This window comes from Podarcis raffonei, chromosome 11, assembly GCF_027172205.1.
Source record: "Podarcis raffonei isolate rPodRaf1 chromosome 11, rPodRaf1.pri, whole genome shotgun sequence".
Classification (NCBI taxonomy): domain Eukaryota; kingdom Metazoa; phylum Chordata; class Lepidosauria; order Squamata; family Lacertidae; genus Podarcis; species Podarcis raffonei.
This window is the reverse complement of record NC_070612.1, coordinates 53,624,152-53,646,844: the sequence shown is the minus strand read 5'-3', so window position 1 is coordinate 53,646,844 and position 22,693 is coordinate 53,624,152. Positions and strand designations below refer to the sequence as shown.

The 22,693-nt window shown below is 44.6% G+C and overlaps 1 protein-coding gene across 4 annotated transcripts in view; it reads right to left on the bottom strand.

Annotated features, from left to right (window-relative positions):
- SHC3 (SHC adaptor protein 3) overlaps positions 1 to 22,693 on the bottom strand; it is a 55,049-nt gene that overhangs the window by 5,488 nt on the left and 26,868 nt on the right. For 3 of the 4 annotated variants that reach the window (XM_053408162.1, XM_053408163.1, XM_053408161.1), the window contains 8 exons: positions 20,607 to 20,726; positions 14,939 to 14,992; positions 12,295 to 12,346; positions 10,022 to 10,148; positions 8,980 to 9,136; positions 6,367 to 6,463; positions 4,345 to 4,539; positions 1,589 to 1,878 (listed from right to left, as the gene is read on the bottom strand). In XM_053408162.1, coding sequence (XP_053264137.1) covers positions 1,589 to 1,878; positions 4,345 to 4,539; positions 6,367 to 6,463; positions 8,980 to 9,136; positions 10,022 to 10,148; positions 12,295 to 12,346; positions 14,939 to 14,992; positions 20,607 to 20,726 — 1,092 coding nt within the window. The remainder of the gene's footprint in view (positions 1 to 1,588; positions 1,879 to 4,344; positions 4,540 to 6,366; positions 6,464 to 8,979; positions 9,137 to 10,021; positions 10,149 to 12,294; positions 12,347 to 14,938; positions 14,993 to 20,606; positions 20,727 to 22,693) is intronic. The other variant, XM_053408164.1, reaches the window with a different exon arrangement.

Sequence of the window (22,693 nt, the reverse complement as noted above, 5' to 3'; positions counted from 1 at the left end):
CACCAGGAATCGCTTCTGCGCATGTCCAGACACCAGAAATTGCTTCTTCACAGGTGCAATTTTCAGCGTGTGGGCATGCGCAGAAGTGATTTCCGGTGCCACGGACATGCACAGACGCGATTTCCAGCATCATGTTGCACTGGTCCAGCCCACGGAGGATCTCCGCAGGAGTGATCCGGCCCATGCCCGGTAAGCCTTGCCAACCCCTGGTATCAGGCTTTGTTGGTTCTATCAGCAGCAGCTGGTAGGGCTGAATGGGGCTTCCCAAAGATGGGGTCGCTGCCAGTTACGGAGAGGGAGCTGAGCAAGGTGCGTGGTGCGAGAGCAGTGGCGGGAACATCTGATTGGCTTTGCCACTGCACTTGCACCACATCAACCTCTCCGTCAATCTCATCCTTTTCCGTCGCTGTAACTGGCAGTGAACTTGAGGTTGGGGAGTCAGGTAAAAGACCCCATCAACCACTGCTGACTTTCTGCACACCATGCCCTGAACATCCTATCACATTTTGGTGCAAAACTATGTTAAGGGAAGTCATGGGTTTCTATACTAACAAGGTTTGAAGAAAGAGATCTACACTAAAAATTATGAAACCAATATCATGATATGGACTTGAAACTGGTTTTGGATGGTATATTGCTCAGCCGTAACACATCATGCTTCACGCTATATTGCCAGGTAAAAAAATTAAGAAACCGATATCACAATATGGTCTTCAAACTGGTTTCAGATTATATATTGACATATTGTCCAGCCCTAAAATACACTAGTGGCTAAAATTTTGGACTCCTTTAATGAAGAATGTAATAGAGGCAATAATTCAATCTTGGTTTCACATTATTACAGCTGCAGAACTGAAAAAAAACTTGGTTCACTCCATGGGAAGGCATTGTAAGGCCGTAATTGAAGCTAAATGTTACCCAACTAAGTATGAACTGACATGGTGAGAATTTTTGTATATCTCATTTTTTCTATGTGTTTCACGTTTCTTCTTCATGACTGCTGTTGCAATAAATAATCCTTCACAAAAGTTATTGCATTGCATTCTTCATTACCGATACATTATCTTTCCATTGACATATAATTTTATGGTATTACTCCAAAAAAAGTGGTGTTATGAGCCACCAAACCTCAGAAATACGCTTTTCCCAAAAGGTTTCCACAATTTTGGCCACTACTGTATTCTAGGGCTGGACAGTATATCAATATATCATCCGAAACCAGTTTGAAGCCCATATTGTCATATCTGTTTCATAGGGGTTTTTTACCTGGCAATATAGCACAAATCATGATGTGTGTTAGGGCTGAGCAATATATCGCCCAAAACCAGTTTCAGTCCATATCATGAAATTGGTTTCATAATTTTTGACCTGGCATTATATTGCGAATTGTGATGTGTGTGTGTGTGTGTGTGTGTGCTATGCAAACATCACAACTTGGGGGGAAACTGTGAAGCCTGCCAATGCCTCTACATAGCTCCATCCTTATTTCAGACATTGTGATTTTTAGCTGGAGATATATCACCAAATATTTGAAAACCAAATATCGCCTAGCCCAATCTGTTCCCCGTCATTGGGGTCAAATGCTTACAGTTCCTTCGGGATCCACCAAGAGAAGGTGCTTGGCTTGTCCGTTGTGTAACCCAGTCAGCACGTACGAGCCTGGATTGGAGGTGCTTTTCCTAACCAGGAAGTCTCCGCATTTCTTTAAGAGCTGTTCGGCTTCTTTCCTGCTCATCTCCCCTTGATACCAGGGTTCTGTGCTCAGTTCTGCTGCCGCACCTTCTGCTCTGGAAAGAAGTGGGCTGGTACATTCAACAGAGGTAGCCTTGTTCAAAATGGGCCCAGGGGTTTGGTTCTTGAGAGCATCTTCAAAAGGGCCTGTTAGTAAAGGTGGGTAAAAAATACAAATTAGTGGCATAAGCAGCAGGGCAGCAATTCAGCGCAGTTCAGTGACTCGTTGCGTTTCCCTACAATAAAAGCGCTGCCTTGACGAAAGATGTCTGGGTATCTTGCAGCAACCTGAAGGCTGGGAGGCTGAGGTCTCTTCTGTTGGATCTTAAATCCCCTTAACTTCCTCTGGATTATATACCTGAAGGAGCGTCTCCACCCCCATCATTCAACCTGGACACTGAGGTCCAGCTCTAAGGGCCTTCTGGCAACTCCCTCACTGCGAGAAGTGAGGTTATAGGGAACCAGGCAGAGGGCCTTCTCAGTAGTGGCACCCGCCCTGTGCAACGCCCTCCCATCAGATGTCAAGGAAATAAACAACCTTCTGACTTTTAGAAGACATCTGAAGGCAGACCTGTTTAGGGAAGTTTTAATGTTTTATGTTTTATTGTGTTTTAAATATTCTGTTTAGAGCTGCCCAGAGTGGCTGGGCAGGCCAGGCCAGATGGGTGGGGTATAAGTAATAAATCATTATCATCATATATTATAAGGGGGAGAAATTGTGCTCCCACTGATCAGTAAATTCAATCGAATAAATTAACAGAGCAAATGACAACTGTGCTAAACTAAGAATAGGGATTTCTCCTAAGTCTCTAGATTTTAGCGCAGCAAATACATACCTCAGTAGGCACCCCAGCAGGTATAGGATCAAAAGTTGCTGCTGTGGCAATTACAGTTTTCAAGAAAATTTCTGCCCATTCTGCTCAACAGAAACGGAGAATGATGTCCATTTGGCTAATAGAGTTATGACAACAGGTTCAAGGGCTTCAGTTTTTTTTGTCCTCCTGCCTGTTTTATAGCTTTGCTTTCCCCTGTCAGGCTTTTAAAGTGAGAAAGTTGCCATCTTTCAGATACGTGAAATGTAGCGTTTCAGTTCTTTCAACTATCATTACTCTCTGGTTTTTCTGGATCAATGTGCTGTCATTTTGTAGGGCACACAATTCTGTCTTTGTCACAGCAGGCAAAAAAGAAGACCTCAGCCCTTATTTGCATGGGCGGTGAGGGAGACTTTGAGGAATTCTCCTTCCTCAACGTCATTTCCAGGGACCCTGAGAAAGTGGGCTGGCAGGAAGCAGCAAGGCAAGGAACTGTATCTGGGACAGGTTGTAAAAGCATAAAAGGAATTAAAGGAGAGACCATGGATGGCACATAGTCTGATATATATGTCTGGGGTCTTGTATAGGGTTGTATAGGATATGGGTGGCGCCGTGGTCTAAACCACTGAGCCTCTTGGGCTTGCCAATCGGAAGGTCGGAGGTTCGAGTGACAGAGTGAGCTCCCATTGCTCTGTCCCAGTTCCTGCCAACCTAGCAGTTCAAAAGCACACCAGGGCAAGTAGTTAAACAGGTACCGCGGTGGCAGGAAGGTAAATGGTGTTTCTGTGTGCTCTGGTTTCCATCACGGTGTCCCATTGTGCCAGAAGCTAGTGTTAGGTCCATCATGAGACGTCCACCAGCTTCTAATCACAGATACCAGCAGCCTTCAAGCAAGCAAACTTGCCTTATTATCACTCCCTAGCATCCCACTGCCAGAGGATTGCCTCCTTCCATTCACCAGTTTGCCTCCTCCAAGTGGAAGAAACCTGGGCAGTGCTGAATGTCACATCCATTGTCAGGCGTGTCCAGCTGGAAGTAGAAAAGGGCTTTCCCCTTGGCCTGCCTTTATATCCACTCAGTTGCCAAGTGCTTTTGTGACATCATAAGAAACCCACAGCCAATGGCAACAGCTGGCGAGGCATCATCTTCATTGCTTGAGCCTCACAATGGCGGGTAGACCTATCAGTGATTGTGTGCTTCTTTATTCAGGACACGGCTGGAGCTGTAATCTAACCCACTGAGCCTCTTGGGGCTGTATAGAACGCGAGTGGCACTGTGGTCTAAACCACTGAGTCTCTTGGGCTTGCCGATCAGAAGGTTGGCAGTTCAAATCCCCGCAACAGGGTGAGCTCCATTGCTCTGTCCCAGCTCCTGCCAACCTAGCAGTTCGAAAGCACACCAGCGCAAGTAGATAAATAGGTACTCCTGTGGCAGAAAGGTAAACAGCGTTTCCGGGCAATCTGGTTTCCATCATGGTGTTCTGTTGTGCCAGAAGTGGTTTAGTCCTGCTGGTCACATGACCCAGAAAGCTGTCTGTGGGCAAACACCGGCTCCCTCGGCCTGAAAGCAAGATGAGTGCCGCAACCCCATAGTTGCCTTTGACTGGACTTAACCGTCCAGGGGCCCTTTACCTTTTTTACCTTTCTATATAGGGTTGCCACATGTCCTGCCTAATACAACAGCTAAAGAAACACCCCTCCCTTACAGCTATTAACTGAATGATTGTTGGCAAAATACTGAGTTCTGAGATGCAAGGAAAATTCAAAGAGAGGCTTTTAGAGAATTTTCAGGAGGAACTTACTCATGTCAAAAAGATCTTTTTCTGGGCTGCTGTCTTTGGTACTTTCTGTTGTTCCACTAAACAGGTTTTCAGCATCTGCCTGAAGAGCCTGAAGGATTTCCATATTTATGTGTTGTGTATTCACATAGGCCGCTACCTCTCCTGGTGGGGTTACATTAGATTTTCCTTCCGGCAGGCTGTAAATGTCCAAAGAGCCTGCAAAAATCAATGCAACCTTTTTTTTGTCTCAGTTTGCAGTAAGGCAATTTAAAAGAGCATCCTTTAGCCTCAGGCTGTTTCCACACTAGAGGTGCAATGAGATGGGTGCCTATGGCAGGATCAGGGCTTCTTGGGCGTGTGGATGGTGTTCTTTTTGTCAAAATGATGGGTGGGTTCAGACTGATGATGGGCATAACGTGCTGCATTTAATGAAATATACTGAATTATTTCAGGAGTTAGAATGCTGTTTGAATACACAAGTTATGGGGATAAAAGTACTTCTCGTAGCCCAAACAAAGGGGATAAATTGCATCCTAGACATATTCTCATTACATCTAAGGGGGTCGCAGAAATGGCTTATGTATCAGAAGAAAAGGAAGCCTCAAAGGTTTCCAATACGGCCATTTTCTCTCTCTATAATATACAGGGCTGGATTCAACCACCCAGTGGGAGTCAGGGCAAGGATTTCTGCTTCCACAATAAGGTTTTTCCCCCTCCTCCCACTGAGTGCCCCTGTGTCTCCCCAAAATCTACTCTGGGGGGGTTATGAATACTTCCATGGGGGAAGAACCATCTCTTTTGTGCTATGCTGAATTCCACCCAGAATGGTTGTTGGCTTAGTTTTGCATTTGTCTCCACCTCCTTTCGCTCGCCCACCTCCAACTTTCCCACCACTGTATGGCGGAAGAAACATTTTTTAAAAAAAGAAACAGCCATAGAATTTAAGTCCATGACTAAAACAGGCTCAAAAGTATGCTGGAAATTAAGGGGAAAGAAGGCACCTTTTATCATACTGTATGTGGTGGAAAGCGAGTAAAAGGATTTTGCAAAATGATCTAGAATGAGTTGAAAAAAATGTTTAAAATAACCTTTGCTAAAAAAAAACCTGAAGCCTTCCTTTTAGGAATTCTAGGTGCCAAAATCCCAAGGGAGAAGAAAAGACTATCTATGTATGCGACCACGGCTGCGTGGATGTTATTGGCCTAGAGAGGGAAAGAAGATAAAGTTCCTACCAGAGAAAAATGGCAGATGAAATTGATGGACTATGCCGAAGTGGCTAAAATGGCCGGAAGAATCATAAATCAGGAAGACCAAAATTTTAATAAGGAATGGGGGAAATAAATTTACAATGCTCTTATCTTAAGGAGCATTGTAAACAGTTAAAATCGTTAGTTGGATTGGAATATCACTTGTAGTTTAATGGTGAATTCTGGATACAATGGAGATGTAAAAGATTTGGATCATTATAAAAGATGCAGGAGGAAATTATTAATAGGACCACAAAAGGAAGTCCAGGAGATTCCTTGAAATCTTGTTAAAAGCCTCAGCGCCTAGGGCTTGCCGATCGAAAGGTCGGCGGTTCGAATCCCTGCGGCGGGGTGCGCTCCCGTTGCTCGGTCCCAGCGCCTGCCAACCTAGCAGTTCGAAAGCACCCTCGGGTGCAAGTAGATAAATAGGGACCGCTTACTAGCGGGAAGGTAAACGGCGTTTCCGTGTGCGGCTCTGGCTCGCCAGATGCAGCTTGTCACGCTGGCCACGTGACCCGGAAGTGTCTGCGGACAGCGCTGGCCCCCGGCCTATAGAGTGAGATGGGCGCACAACCCTAGAGTCTGTCAAGACTGTCCCGTACGGGCAGGGGTACCTTTACATTTACCTTTTATGTTCAATATATGACTGTAAAATTTTAATCTGAAAAACCAAATAAATTTTAAAAAATTAAAAAGAATTTAAGCCTATGACATGAAGACTTCCACCAATCCACATTCTTCTGTTTGCCTCTGGAACTCATGCAGCAAAAGTGCAACCATTCAAAGCGCAGCTTACCTTGCCTACTGGGTCGCTGTTGTTGATCTTCGCCAAATAGGTCCCTTACGTATTGACTCTGGTAGTATGTTTGCTCTCTTCCCATTGCGGATGCAGACTAAGGTGGCAGTAAAAATAGTCTTCATGCAAACGCTACCTTTTAAAAACTGCAATGCATTTTCAGTGGGTCTTTTATATGATTGGTCCAGGTGCAATTCTACCCAAACCCAGTCTTCGTTCATTCATCATGTATGACACTATGACTGAGCATTCTTTTATGAATGAGTTTGCGTAGGAGGAGGATGAGAGAAATGATGACCTTCGGGGAAATTGCACTCCTTTCCTGTTTTATTAACCCCTGTAATTCTAAATGACAAAGTAGGTATATTACATCTATAAAAGGAACCCCTCCAGTTCAGTCACCCTTTCCTGGAAGAAACTTGACAGCATAATGATTTCCAATGAACTTTTACAAACACAGAGATGCAGAAAGGATGCTGGACCATTATTATAATCATATGATGGCTACGTGTAAAACTTTGTTTCCCAATGCAGGGCTCATCCAGCCTCCCTTTCGTGCTGAATTTCTAGGCATAGGTCCCTTTTGCCCCTAGAAAGTGTGGGGCAAAAGGTCAGTGTGGGTGAACCCGCAATTAAGGACTTTAAGGATGCAAAGTCGCATACCAAGGAACAAAGCCCATCATAGTACTTCTCTTCCCACTTTGCCATCTTTTCAGTAAATGTATGTTCATTCAAGATTACATGAAGAATACAGAAAAGGACCATGTATATGAAATCTACTGCTATTCACTTATCTCACACAACTATATATGCATAGATATAAATCACAATAAATTTAAGTAACTCAATGAATGTTGCTTCCATATGAATGAAAAGCGACGCAAATATTCACCATGGCAGATTTGCCAAAAAGTCCAAGATTCCTGGCAGGAAAAGAAAATCACAACACATTGCAGCATTAATGTTTGAGGGAAGAGTTGCCCACAGATAATTTGTCTGTGGGTTGTGTAGTTTAGACTTCAGTAAGCATCTAAAAGGGACGCAGGTGGCGCTGTGGGTTAAATCCACAGAGCCTAGGACTTGTCGATCAGAAGATCGGCGGTTTGAATCCCTGTGACAGGGTGAGCTCCCGTTGCTCGGTCCCTGCTCCTGCCAACCTAGCAGTTCGAAAGCACGTCAAAGTGCAAGTAGATAAATAGGTACCGCTCCGGCGGGAAGGTAAACGGCATTTCCGTGCACTGCTCTGGTTCGCCAGAAGCGCCTTAGTCATGCTGGCCACATGACCCAGAAGCTATACGCCGACTCCCTCAGCCAATAAAGCAAGATGAGCGCTGCAACCCCAGAGTCAGTCACGACTGGACCTAATGGTCAGGGGTCTCTTTACCTTTACCTTTAAGCGTCTAAAACAGCCTCTCTTGCATCAATCCCCCGAATTCAAGCTCATGGGAGTTTAAACAGTTTGGAGATTCAAGGGGGGGTAGCAAGAGACATTCGGCAGGCATTTCCTGTGTCAACTTTTAAGTGCTGGTGAAAACTTTTCTACTCCTCCAGGTCTAAGCAAGCAATTCAGAGTACATTCCCCACATTGGTCTATTGATGGTCGCTTTTAATTTCTTTTTGCTTTCAACGTCTTTTTAATGTTTTATTATGTTATTGTTTGGTTTTAAGTTTTTATATTGTCGTAGACCGCTGTGATACATTTCTATAAATGAATGAATCCACAGAGCTACATTTGTGAAACCAGCGGTTACCTTTGCTATTTCCCCCACTCATCTAAACTAGACTGTAGTGCTACGTGGTGATCTATGCAATTTGAAACCCAACATGATAGAGGGCAGGAGTAGCGCACCACAAGCAATTTCTTTCCCACCTGTAGTGAGAGCACACCTTCCGTATATGAACGTATGCAGTATATCAGACATCCCCACATAGACATAATGTTTCACCACAGAGTACACTTATAAGATCCAATGCACGTTGGACCAAATCACATTGATTTTGTCTGAGATCTCAATTGTGCTGCTCACGCATTCTTCCTGCCGAAAGATTAAGTCCACGTGTGGATGTTCAGTGGTCTTGGAGATGGGACAGGCTTTCCAGGTAGACATGAGGGGACAGTCTAATCCACTCTCCCACCAGACAAAGGAGAACAGTGAGGGATGTTATTGACCAAACAGAACCGGGAGCCCTTAAACACAAAGAGAATAGCTTCCCAGGTTGTGGTAGAGATTGCTCATACACTTGCTGAGCAACAATGCTCCTCGTGTGGTGAAATAGCAGGCGCACACTCCTCAAACACACATAGACCAGGTGAGGTGGAAGCCTATATACATCTAGACCCAATTTCCCTAAAAAGACAGAAAGAATAGATGGCACAAATCAGGACTATGTGTGTATGGGCATCCATGTAATGGGTCTGCCTTAAATATCCATCCACATGTTTTTGGTAGAAGTGAGGAGGACTGCCACCCAGTGGGTGTATGAACTGGCTCTTTCAACTGGTGCATCAACACCTTTTGCTTAAAAGATCCATGATAAGTTATCCTTTATACAGCTATTTTCAGTCCATTAAAATAACACCCAAGAGAACCAAGCCAGGAGTCATTGGCCTACCTGAGTAGGATCTGAAACAGAGGGGAGCTTGGCTCTGAGCCTGGCATCAACCAGGCCCCCAGTCGGAGGTATTTTGTTAGGAATGTTGTTGTAATACGGATGCTCTGCTGCTGCCTCAACATCTTCTTCCATCCAAAGTTCATCCAAACTTTGCATCCTGTCAGAAAGAAGCTCTGTTATTTTGCTCCTTCAATTTTTATTCAGTTGTCTATTTAATTGCCAACATCTAAAATGTGACAAATATATCCCTTAACAAATTCAGTCCCGTTGTTATATAAACTATAGAATTCACCTTTGGACATAATCCAACAGTTTGAGGGATCTCTCGAATTGGCTTAATAGGTTCTCTGTTGACCAGCATATTCTCAGATACAATAGTCCCTTGTATTAACTACTTTGTTGCAGTACAATCCAAGACTGGGAGTAAGGGGTCTTCCACACTTTTTCTTGACCTGTATTTTGGTGTATTGTGTACCGATTTAATTCTACCAGGCCCAAGAGCTTTTCTTGTTGTTTTGTGGTTGTGCCTTTCAAAACTCCAATATTACCTGCTGAATCAGATCTTAGCAGATGTGCGGAAAATTCAAAGGGAGGTTTTGCTTAACCGAGCTTCAATTCAGCAGGTATGATCGGAAGTTCGCAATGGGCAGCTGAAAGGACACTGTTATTGCTTTCTCTGTTATAGAGAGCAAGGGTTTGAGGCTGGCACCCAAGTTCGCTACCTGAGCAGCCTCCTCCAACCTGATACCCCTCAGAAGCTTTGGGGGAAAACAACAACCATCATTCTCTGACCATTGGACTGTGCTGGCTGGGACTGGTGGCCACATTCAACAAGATTTGGAAGACATCAAGTTGAGCGAGGCTGTTCCAGTGATGTAAGCCTTATTCTGTTGGGTGCAGCAGGTGTCACAATAATCTGTTGTGAGTCAAGTACTGCAGCCAGTTGTTCCCTCCTGCAAATGAACTCTCCTTTTATTTTAGCAGTCCTTGAAGGAAACAGCACTTCCACACAAAAATCAAAACTCCTCTTGTACTTGCTCACCTATCATGAAGAGCTGGGATCTTTGAGGGGCATTGCAAATATTGCTTAAAACGCAGTTCAAATGCTTGTCCTATACTGCTGATAATATCCTGGGCCAGGCCATCAGAGCACTCCAGGATATGACACGCTAAAGGAACGGGGAAACAAGAAAAGTATTTTAGAGTCTAAGCTTGAAGCTTGAAAAAATCAATGCTGTAGTAGTAGTAGTAGTAATCCACTCTGGCAGGCTTGCAGCAAAATATTTAAATATTTTTAAAAAATTAATACAGGTAGTTTTACACCTTTGTCCTTTGCTTAAAAAAGATAAACTTAAAACAATCTATGGCTGTTTAAAAAAAAAACTTTGGCAGAAGTAAAATTTAAAACCATAGTTCTAATATATGGGACTTATTTTGAAAACAGATGTTTCCCATCCCCTACATACAAGGTTGCATTCAACTCAGTCCTACTCAGAGTAGACCCACTGAAATTAGTGAGCCTAAGTTAGTAATGCCTATTAACTTCAACAAGTGTGCTCTGAGTTGTATACCACCCCAGGCGTCCCAAAAGTTTGCTTTTAAAAATATCACTGGCAGCTTGGTATGCCTCCCTATCTTTTTCTAAAAAATAAGAGAATCTTTTAAAACACACACACACACACACACACACACACTTAAAAATAAAATAAAAAAAATGAGTGTCCCCATGGTGTCTTGCTTTGATACCAAAAGGGCTTTTCTTTTGTTTTCTTTTTCTTTTTGGTCACTCCAGACCACTCCAAAATTTAAAAGACAGCTACCAAGCTGTCCATCCCTCATGGAGAAGTAGACTAATGGCTCAGTCACCTTCCAACTTAATAGTTTATAACCTTCTATAGCAAACTTGTACATATTTCACTGGTCCGCATCATCTAGGAGGCTACAAATCATTTTCTTCCTCGGCGTTTTCTGATTAATTACTTCTAGTTAATACAGCTGCAAGAGAGGAGTCTCACAAAAGCTCTGAGGAAGTGACTGAGCTAGCAACTCAAAAGATTGCTCAAACTGAGAAACATTCATTAAGTTAAACCTTATCCGCAGCACCATATAAATGTCCTGAGTTTAGTGGGGCACCTTATGGATGCACATTGAGCAGCTGCCTAGACTTTCAGGTGAATTTCTATGCAGGAACTGAGGTTCAAATCAAATCCCCACTCAGCCCAGTCTGCCTTCAGGGATCCAAATGTGAACTGATGTAAGTAAACTTCTTTTATTGACTTTGAATAAGATTGTGGCGTCTTTATTCTTTTAAGAGGGATTCAAGGGAACTTACCACGAACGTACAATTCAATCTGAGACAGACTGAATCGTACAATAGTGAGAGGCTCACACGAGCCTGCAACCAGCTATCTGCTGTGAAGTAATATAATAATATTAATATTAATAATAATAATAATAATAATAATAATAATAATAATAATTTATTTATACCCCGCCACTCTGGGCGGCTTCCAACAAAACACTAAAATACAATAACCTATTAAACATTAAAAGCTTCCCTAAACAGGGCTGCCTTCTAGAAGGTGAATGTAGCTCTGCTAAGTAAAGGAACTTGCTAGCGCAAGTTAGGAAAGCTATTAATAAACAATATATCCTCTCCTGCCACCCTGAACATTCCCACTAATAGGAGCTCCATGAAAGGCTCGTGTGTGATGAGAGGCAGGACTGAAATTTGGACATGCTTCAGACTGTGGGAAGTCGTAAAATTAAAAATTACAATTCGGAAGATAATTTGACTTTTTATTTTAGTTTTTTTATTGAATTATGATTTGATATGTTAATGGGATGTCTTTTATTGGAAAATTAACAAATGTTCTAACAAAAGAAAGAAAGAAAGAAAGAAAGAGAGAGAGAGAGAGAGAGAGAAAGAAAGAAAGAAAGAAAGAAAGAAAGAAAGAAAGAAAGAAAGAAAGAAAAAGAAAGAAAGGCTTGTGTGTGTTTTCCATATGGAGAAGTGGCAGCTAGGGGAAAAGTCTGGCCACCCCAGTCTCCAAACCCTGGAGCTGCTGTTTTCCATAATTTTAAGAAACAGGAAATCCCATCTCAGAGCTCTGACATCTCATCTGGTTTGGTAACTGAGCTCTTTGGAGACAAGGCGGGATGCGAATGTAAGAAATAACAGAATAAATTTTGAATATGCATGATACCGTTAGCGGAAGGGAAGCCATTATCAATAGAACACAGTGCCTTAATGAGAATCTGAGCAGCCTACATTTTCAAAAAGAAGAGGAGATTGAATGTTAAGCAGTACTTTACCTCTGCGATTCACAGGGTCCTTAGCTACATAGGCGACATAGTCTGTTGTATCCTGTTGGCAGAGGGAGGGGAGATGGGGTGGGGCAAGGAGACAAACATCTACCATGAATATCATGTGAGTTTTCATTTTATGCTGCAACAAAGGTGCACTGCTTTTCATCGGAGTGTTTGCAACTGGTTGCCTGTGCTTGGATACCATGGTGACGAGTGTGTTATAAATATCATCCAGATAGAGAGATTAGATTCTAGAGTAGATACATTAAGGCAGGAAGGCACAGAGAACCTCTTGCACAGAAAACCCTGCAAAATAATAGAGCGTGTCCTTGGTATAAAATCATCAATTCAAAGGCTATAATACCATTAAAAACTGGGCCATCTTTTTCAGTATCTATTGAAAGGTACCCAAATTACAATTAAAATAGCATGCTGTATATTGAGGAGGTACAATTTTCTTAAAGCAACAAACCATTTTTGTTGATACATCTGAAATGAGCCAATATTTTATAAGTGGGGAAATGTATTATCTGCTCCCCACAAGTGCTTTTTAAATTGTGAGTGGGATTTCAGGAGTGTTGTATCAATGGGATATTAGTCGAGAGAATACCACATGTTCCTGCTGAGGAACATTGCAACTCTTTTTTTTCTTCTGTGCCCAAACACAATCTGTACCACGCTGAGGTGTGTTTGTAGGTCTTCAGTATTTAAGCTAAAAAGCACAAAGTTTGGGGTAAGAGAATATGCAAGAAATGAGTTTCAACTTACAATATAAGTTTATAAAAAGGGGAGGGGAGCAAAGGAGGAAGAAAAGGGAGAGGTAACTACAAATGAATATGGGCACAGCTCACAAACGCAACAATAATTCACCCATTTGAGTCATCACTAGGGTCGGGGGGAGGGGAGCTGTGGCCCTGCAAATGTTGCTGGAAGATCGCTCCCATAATCCCTGAGCATTGGCCACACTGTTTGAGCTGATGTGGTGGGTGACAGGTTCCCTAACTCTGGCTAAGATCATACCATCAATAAGCGAAGATGTTTGTGTGATCAATCACAGATTGATCACTACAGCTAAAAATATAAGGCGAGCCTGGTGGATCGGGCCAACGGCCTGCTCAGCAGCCTGTTCTGACAGTGGCCAACCTGTGAGAAACCCACAAGCAGGATTCAAATACAACAACGCTCTCCCCTTCTGTCGTTTCCAGCAACAGGTATTCAGAAAGTAACAACAACAACATTATACAGTCATACCTTGGGTTGAAGTAACTTCAGGATGAATATGGCAAAGTTTTTATCGGTGGTTGCAAGAACCAATGATCCCTATAGTCTGAACAAAACGCTTGTTTAACCTGGAGGTAGGCTGTATGAATTGTGTATTGCTTTGTAACGATTTGTTGGGTCTCTGGACCGTAATAAAGATTGTTGTTGTTGTTAAATATTTTTGGGTTGCGCTCCATGGCAACCCATGCGTTACTTCCAGGCTTCGCCGCTCACGCATGCGCAGACGCTCAAAATGACGTCACACACATGCGCGGAAGTGGCAAAACGCAGCACGCACAGACGCGTGTTACATTTGCTTCAGGATGCGAACGGGGCTCCGGAACAGATCCCGTTCGCATCGAAAGGTACCACTGTATATTTGTTTGTTTGTTTGTTTATATGCCCCGTCCATCAGGCTGGGTTTCCCCAGCCACTCTGTGCGGTTCCCAACAGATTAAAAACAGAATAAAACATCAAACACTAAAAACTTCCCTAAACAAGGGCTGCCTTCAGATGTCTTCGAAAATTCAGATAGTTGTTTATTTCCCTGACATGTGATGGGAGGGCATTCCACAGGGCAGGCACCACTACCGAGAAGGCCCTCTGCCTGGTTACCCCTGTAACCTCACTTCTCGCAGTGAGGGAACCGCCAGAAGGCCCTCGGAGCTGGACCTCAGTGTCTGGGCAAAATGATTGCTGCCTCCAATTGTGAATGCACAGCATAGTTGGGTGGAACTTTGATACCATCTGCTTTCAAGTCATGCAAAAATTTTCAAACACATTTAGCCGAGAGTCACCATAGTGAGAGATGCATGTGTAAATTCAGCCCTGTGTCACAACGGTCCTTTGAACTGGGCCTCCCCTCCACCCATCTCTTGTCAATACTGCTCTACTGCTTGCCACTAGGCAACTCACGTTCCGAAAATTCAGTAGGCAGTAGCATTTCAGGAGCTGACGCTTGGGTTACAAATAGAGGCTAAATAACTGTAGAGACTAGAAACACCTCTGCCCACAGCAGAAATTGCTCATTATACAGTCATTTAGTGTTCAGACCACTATGCTATTGTTAATATGGGGTTCTTCCTTTTTTTCTTTCTTTTTAATCATGAAGTTATTTTCACAACATATTGGCTTCATTTCATCTTTACTGTAACACCTTTGAGAGTGCCTTCATATATCACAGGAGTGTTCGTGTTAAACTGAATGATGATGCCTTGTTTTGAATTTCCGGAGCTTTCACTTAGAACTTAATGGCAAAGGTCTAATTAGCGATATTTCCAGAACAAGTTAAGCGATCAGTTGCGGCACAGTACCCTTACATCAGTACCACAGTATGATTTCATCAGTTCCAAAATGAGAAAGTTTCTAAATAAATGAATCAAATGCTTACCACATCGACTCCAGATGCAAAGGAAATAGACTGCATATGATGGTTTGCTATAATCTGGAAAGGGTTCAGGAAAAGATTAGCATGAGTGTGAGATGCAGTCAGACTTTCCAGAGTCACATTCGCACCATCTGTTTAAAGCACATGGTTTCCCCCAAAGAATTCTGGGAAGTGTAGTTTACCTCTCCCCAGAGACACACAGTTCCATGCAGCTATAGCAAACTACAGTTTCCAGGTAAAGGTAGGTAGCTGTGTTAGTCTGCTGTCGTCGAAACAAAATAAAAAAATTCCTTCCAGTAGCACCTTAAAGGTAAAGGGACCCCTGACCATTAGGTCCAGTCGTGGCCAACTCTGGGGTTGCAGCGCTCATCTCGCTTTATTGGCCGAGGAAGCCGGCGTACAGCTTCCGGGTCATGTGGCCAGCATGACTAAGCCGCTTCTGACGAACCAGATCAGCGCACGGAAACGCCGTTTACCTTCCCGCCGGAGTGGTACCTATTTATCTACTTGCACTTTGACGTGCTTTCGAACTGCTAGGTTGGCAGGAGCAGGGACCGAGCAACGGGAGCTCACCCCGTCACAGGGATTCGAACCGCCGACCTTCTGATCGGCAAGTCTTAGGCTCTGTGGTTTAACCCACAGCGCCACCTGTGTCCCTAGTAGCACCTTAGAGACCAGCTAAGTTTGTTATTGGTATGAGCTTTCGTGTGCATGCACACTTCTTCAGATATCTTCAGATATCTGAAGAAGTGTATCTGAAGAAGTGTGCATGCACATGAAAGCTCACACCAATAACAAACTTGTTGTTGTTTAGTCGTTTAGTCATGTCCGACTCTTTGTGACCCCATGGACCAGAGCACGCCAGGCACTCCTGTCTTCCACTGCCTCCCACAGTTTGGTCCAACTCATGCTGGTACTTCTATGACACTGTCCAACCACCTCGTCCTCTGTTGTCCCCTTCTCCTTGTGCCCTCCATCTTTCCCAGCATCAGGGTCTTTTCCAGGGAGTCTTCTCTTCTCAAGAGGTGGCCAAAGTATTGGAGCCTCAGCTTCAGGATCTATAACAATCTTAGTTGGTCTCTAAGGTGCTACTGGAAGGAAGTTTTTTATTTTGTTTTGACTACAGTTTCCAGGGTTGGTTTGGGGGCAACCATGAGCTTGAAACGTCCTCGAAAGCCTAAAAACAGAAACAATAACATCAAAAACAAATGTGCAAAGTCGTGCGTCTCCAAACCTTCTGTGACAGCATGGCCAGATGGCAACTCCCCAGGATCTCAGAGTGGCACTCAGATGCTAAACCCAAAGTCCTGGAATCTTGCAAGGCTTTTGGTGTCATCGCAGTATGACTCTTGCCCCACGGATCCTGCAGCCCACAGATCCTGCCTTAGGCAGAGTGGGCAGACAAGGACAGGTGGAAGCACAGCACGGAGTCACCCGCTTGTGCAGATTGTGGGAAGTCGTTTGCAATGAATGCGCATCCACCGAACCCCATTTGAAACCACCATCTGGGTGCCCTTTGAGTCAGAATACCCTAAGCATACTGCCAAATTGAAGAAGCGTACATGTTTCACCGCGGCTGGAGAAGGTGGCAAGAAGGGATAAGGAAATACACTTACAGCTGCCTTATACCATGTTAGATAGTGTAGAGTTAGACAGCATAGAGTTCTGCAATGCAGAAATTGGTCCAGAATTTCTGCCACCAATTGGCAGCTGCTCTCCAGGGCTTTATACAGGAGTCTTTTCCATCGTTACCTGGAGAGGTCGGGAATTAAATCTTTTGCATGCAGAGAATGTGCCCTACCATGGAGCTAAAAGGTAAAGGTAAAGGGACCCCTGACCATTAGGTCCAGTTGTGGACGACTCTGGGGTTGTGGTGCTCATCTTGCTTTATTGGCCGAGGGAGCTGGCGTACAGCTTCCGGGTCATGTGGCCAGCATGACTAAGCCGCTTCTGGCAAACCAGAGCAGAGCACGGAAACGCCGTTTACCTTCCCGCCGGAGCGGTACCTATTTATCTACTTGCACTTTGACGTGCTTTCTTTCTTTTCTTTCTTTTTTTAAAGAATTTTTATTATTAAAATAATTCAACATTAATACATACATGTTACGAATATACAAACATACATTTCATATAATCCTTAAGAATATTCATACATACCCACACTCAATCCCACAAATACTTCATTTTCCCACCACCATCCCTCACCCCTCACCCCACCCTTGTGATAAACTTCCAATCTACTCAATTGCAATTTATTTCCACTTCTATTACTTTCTTTCACATACTTTTAAACCAATTTTCTGCTTCTTTTTCTGTTTCACGTTGTTATCCATCTTATTTAGTATTCCAGTATTTATAACGGAACTTGTTTATTCTAATAGGAGTTCTGATTTTTCAATATAATTTTGCACATGCTTTCGAACTGCTAGGTTGGCAGAAGCTGGGACCAAGCAATGGAAGCTCACCCCGACACGGGGATTCGAACCGCCAACCTTCTGATCGGCAAGTCCAAGGCTCTGTGGTTTAACCCACAGCACCCCCCATGTCCCAGACCCACCCCCTTTTTATGGTACTTTTATCCTAGGGAAAAGAGAGAGAGACCCGTTTGTTTGCTTACTTTGTAGTCCCATTTTAGAAGGAAAATAGGAAGCTGTCTTATATTAGCCAGACCGTCGGTCCATCTTGCTGTCAGGCAGCAGAGGATCAAACCCCCATGGCAGGTTGCCAGGAACGGATAAGACAAGGAGAAGTTCTTACCAACTGCTTTTTAGTCAATATCCACAGAGAGATGCTTGGAAATGCAGCCTCCTGGAATACAGTGGTACCTCGGGTTAAGTACTTAATTCGTTCCAGAGGTCCGTTCTTAACCTGAAACTGTTCTTAACCTGAAGCACCACTTTAGCTAATGGGGCCTCCTGCTGCTGCCGTGCCGCCGGAGCACAATTTCTGTTCTCATCCAGAAGCAAAGTTCTTAACCTGAAGCACTATTTCTGGGTTAGTGGAGTCTGTAACCTGAAGCGTATGTAACCTGAAGCGTTTGTAACCTGAGGTACCACTGTAACGACGTTGCCCCGAGTGAGTCTCCACTCCCTTCCTCTCTCATGCTTCAGCTACGGGTGCTGAAATGTGCCCTCTGCCTTTGAGCTCTCTGCTCTCCTACTTTCAAGACTCGCCAGATTTTGGGAGACAGGGGGTCTGGAATGCTTCCTAAAGACAATGAATCTGTCAGCTGTCCCCCCTCTGGTACTTCTTCTTCCTTCTCTCCCATTATTTCCCAGCTTTTTCTCTCATCTGCCTCTGAGCTGTGATCTCCCTGAAACCCCTGTTGTAATTCTGAACTGACTTTTTCTTCTCTAGAAGGTCAGGCTGGGGAGTTAGTCTCCACCATCCCTCCTCTGCCCCATCCCTGACACTAACTCACTACTGTCTACAGCAGGAGTGGGGCAGAAAAAGAGGCAAATGTAGGCAGAGCAGACGAAATGGAAGTTCCACCTTTGTGCAGTGGGCGAGTTTCTACACACACTCTCCGTCCCCCAACCAGACAAGCAAGGGGCATAATAAGAGTACAAGGACCTGTTCTGCCCAGGCTAAAACATTTGGGCTTTGAAGATGGGCCAGTGCAGTGTATGGCCTGGGCAAATTTCAGCTGGGTAAGTAGAGAGGCCATCCCTGGCCTGCATTTATCATCATTGCCTCCTCAGGGTTCAGGCAGAAAACATTCCCAGACCTACCTGGAGAAGCCAGGGGCTGGACTTGGGACCTTCTGCATGCACAGCAGAGCTCTACTGCTTCTCCTATTTCATTAATGCCCCTACTTAGTTTTCCTCCTTCTCCCAATTCTGTTTGAGAATAAGAGCCCAATGGTAATGGTTTTGCTGGCTTTTTAAAAAGGATGATCTGACACTCCCTGCCCCCAAAGAGGAGTTAGTCTGGTTAACATTTGAGAATGTCTGCAGATGGACTCTTCTGTTCCAATGCAATTTGTCTTGTCTTGAAAGCTTTAAGATCCAAATCCAGAAAATACACTATACCGGGGTTTCCCAAACTTGGGTCTGCAGATGGTTTTGGACTACAACTCCCATCATTCCTAGCTAGCAGGACCAGTGGCCAGGGATGATGGGAATTGTAGTCTAAAAAAACTCCATGTTTGAGAAACCCAGCTAATACACATTGATGGTGTGCTCAGGCAGACACACCCTGATCTGCCTGGAACAGAAAAGCTGCATAAAATTGCTTAAGAGCTTTGCTGGATCAGACCAAATGATCATATAGTATTGTTGACTGTTGTCTCAGTGGCAACCCAAATGGAAAGCCCCATAGCAGAACATGAGTGCAGCAGCTCTGAGGCATACTAAAGTCAACAGGGTTAGAACATAGCCATAATGGGTTGTAGGTAAAGGGACGCAGATGGCGCTGTGGTCTAAACCACTGAGCCTTTTGGGCTTGCCAATTGGAAGGTCAGCAGTTTGAATCCCCTTGACAGAGTGAGCTCCCATTGCTCTGTCCCAGTTCCTGCCAACCTAGCGGTTCAAAAGCACACCAGTGCAAGTAGATAAACAGGTACTGCGGTGGCAGGAAGATAAATGGCATTTCCGTGTGCTCTGGTTTCCGTCACAGTGTCCCATTGTGCCAGAAGCTACTGTTAGGTCCATCATGATACGTCCGCCAGTTTCTAATCACAGATACCAGCAGCCTTCAAGCAAGCAAACATGCCTTATTATCGCTCCCTAGCATCCCACTGCCAGAGGATTGCCTCCTTCCATTCACCAGTTTGCCTCCTGCAAGTGGAAGAAACCTGGGCAGTGCTGAATGTCACATCCATTGCCAGGTGTGTCCTGCTGGAAATAGAAAAGGGTTTCCCCCTTGGCCTGCCTTTATATCCCCTCAGTTGCCAAGTGCTTTTGTGACATCACAAGAAACCCACAGCCAATGGCAACAGGTGGGGAGGCATCATCTTCATTGTTTTGAGCCTCACAATGGCAGGTGGACCTATCAGTGATTGTGTGATTGTTTATTCAGGACACGGGTGGTGCTGTGGTCTAAACCACTGAGCCTCTTGGGCTTGCCGATTGGAAGGTTGACGGTTTGAATCCCTGTGACAGAATGAGCTCCCGTTGCTCTGTCCCAGTTCCTACCAACCTAGCAGTTCGAAAGCACACCAGTGCAAGTAGATAAATAGGTACCGCTGTGGTGGGAAGGTGAATGGCATTTCTGTGAGCTCTGGTTTCTGTCACGGTGTCCCATTGCGCCAGAAGCAGTTTAGTCATGCTGGCCACATGACCCGGAAAGTTGTCTGTGGACAAACGCCGGCTCCCTCAGCCTGAAGCAAAATGAGCGCCACACCCCGTAGTCACCTTTGACTGGACTTAACCGTCCAGGGGTCCTTTACCTTTTTACCTTAATGGGTTCTAGCCACGGATGACCTAATCCTCCATGCATTTGTCGTCCAAGTTGGTGGTCATCCCTCCCTTTTTCTGGAGCAAATCCTGCACTTTAACATATTTTTGTCTGCCCTGGATCTTCCAGCGTTCAGCTACTCAGACGTACCAACAAATGCTAGTTATAACAAATGAGTACAGGACCACTAAGCACAGAAATAATCTGGCTGGTAGCAAGGAACAAGTGCCATGGAACTATTAAAAGCAGCAAGCAGGAATGAGAGCATACAGACCTGTCTGGAATCAGGCGTCATCAGGTTTAAGCTGGTGGTAGAGATATTCAGAGTAATGCTCATTCCTGCGAACTGAAGGTTGCTCTTACCCAAGATACTAGAGAGGGCTTTACTCGGCGGCTGTGAAAGCAAAAATCACACATCTCAATACTCTATGAGTGTCTGGTGACACCTGACTCCATGCTACATAAACAGGGAGCCTCTGAGGTTTATTCATCAAGAGTGTGACATTTTAATCAACGTTCTGCGGCTGCTTTTATCCGAAGTTAGTAAGAAAGAAGTCGCGTGCCGATTCACAAGGAAGGGACAGTGCTACGAGGAGAGAGAGAAAATGCAGGTTGTTTCCATATAGATAAGGAAAATATAATGATCTAAAGTGGTTGGTGTCATACCAGGGAGATCTGGATTCAAATTCTCCTAAAAACCCTACTAGATAACCTTGCTTCAGTCACCATCTCCCAGCCTACCCTACGAAATGGGAGTGAGGAACCATGGACAGTGGTACCTCAGGTTAAGAACTTAATTTGCTCTGGAGGTCCGTTCTTAACCTGAAACTGTTCTTAACCTGAGGTACCACTTGAGCTAATGGGGCCTTCTGCTGCTGCCACGCTGCCGCCACACGATTTCTGTTCTCATCCTGAAGCAAAGCTCTTAACCTGAGGTAATATTTCTGGGTTAGCAGAGTCTGTAACCTGGATCGTCTGTAACCTGAAGCATTTGTAACCCGAGGTACCACTATACACCATTCTGAGCTCCTTGGGAGAATGGATTGCATATTAAACAAATGTAAACAAATGTAATAAATAGATGGGAGGATGCGGGTGGCGCTGTGGGTAAAAGCCTCAGCGCCTAGGGCTTGCCGATCGAAAGGTCGGCGGTTCAAATCCCAGCAGCGGGGTGCGCTCCCGTCGTTCGGTCCCAGCGCCTGCCAACCTAGCAGTTCGAAAGCACCCCCGGGTGCAAGTAGATAAATAGGGACCGCTTACAAGCGGGAAGGTAAACAGCGTTTCCGTGTGCGGCTCTGGCTCGCCAGAGCAGCGATGTCACGCTGGCCACGTGACCCGGAAGTGTCTTCGGACACCGCTGGCCCCCGGCCTCTTGAGTGAGATGGACGCACAACCCTAGAGTCTGGCAAGACTGGCCCGTACGGGCAGTGGTACCTTTAACTTTACCTTTAATAAATAGATAAAAAGAACAAAGGGGCATGAGATGAACATGCAGAGTGATGCCGAATTACCTCAAAGTCACAACAAGTGTCAGAAGAGAAACTTTTCTGCAACAGCAGAAAACTAAAATCTATTAACTATAGAAATGCTGAAACATTTGCAATTATATCTGCTAATGAAAGCCACTTTAAAACACTCCATCTAACTCACAGAGTTGAGTAACAAACCATTTGTGTGGATTCTCCACACAGTTGGGACAATTTGGGGACACAAGCCCTTCCTTTAGGGTTTGCAAGTGTGGAGGAAAGTGTTGTTTTATTTCATTCAGGAAAAATGCTGTTAGACAAGTATTAACAGGCACACTGGCTGAAAATACAACATACCTTGTTTTCCTAGAGTGGACATGCAAGGGAATGTTGGTTCAGCCAGTGTTGGAGGAAGCCGTGTGCCCTCGGCTACTCTACAGCTGGGGGGAGGCAGTAGGCCATCTTGCCCCCCCCCCAGGGTGACACCTGGGGCGCACCGCCCCCACCCCCGCCCCTGGATCCAGCCAGTTGAAACTTCTTATTCCTCTTGGGCTGGAGCATCCTTCCCTTGCATGTGACTAGAGATGAGCATGACCTTACCTGTCCAGGTAACAAAAGGACAAGTCAAGCAACAATCTCTCTCTCTTTCACTTCCTTCTTCGTTCGACCAGCTTCTCAGCTTGAATGCTCTGCTAGCTGCTAGTAAGCAGAAGCACTGAGATTATCCCCCATGTGGGGTCGATCCACATGTACATGTTTGTAACTAAGTCTGCCTTCAGGAATCCAACTGTGAACTGATGTGAGTAAACTTCTTTTATTGACTTTGAATAAGTTTGCTGTGTCTTTATTCTTTTAAGAGGGATTAAAGGGAACTTACCAGGAATTTACAATTCAA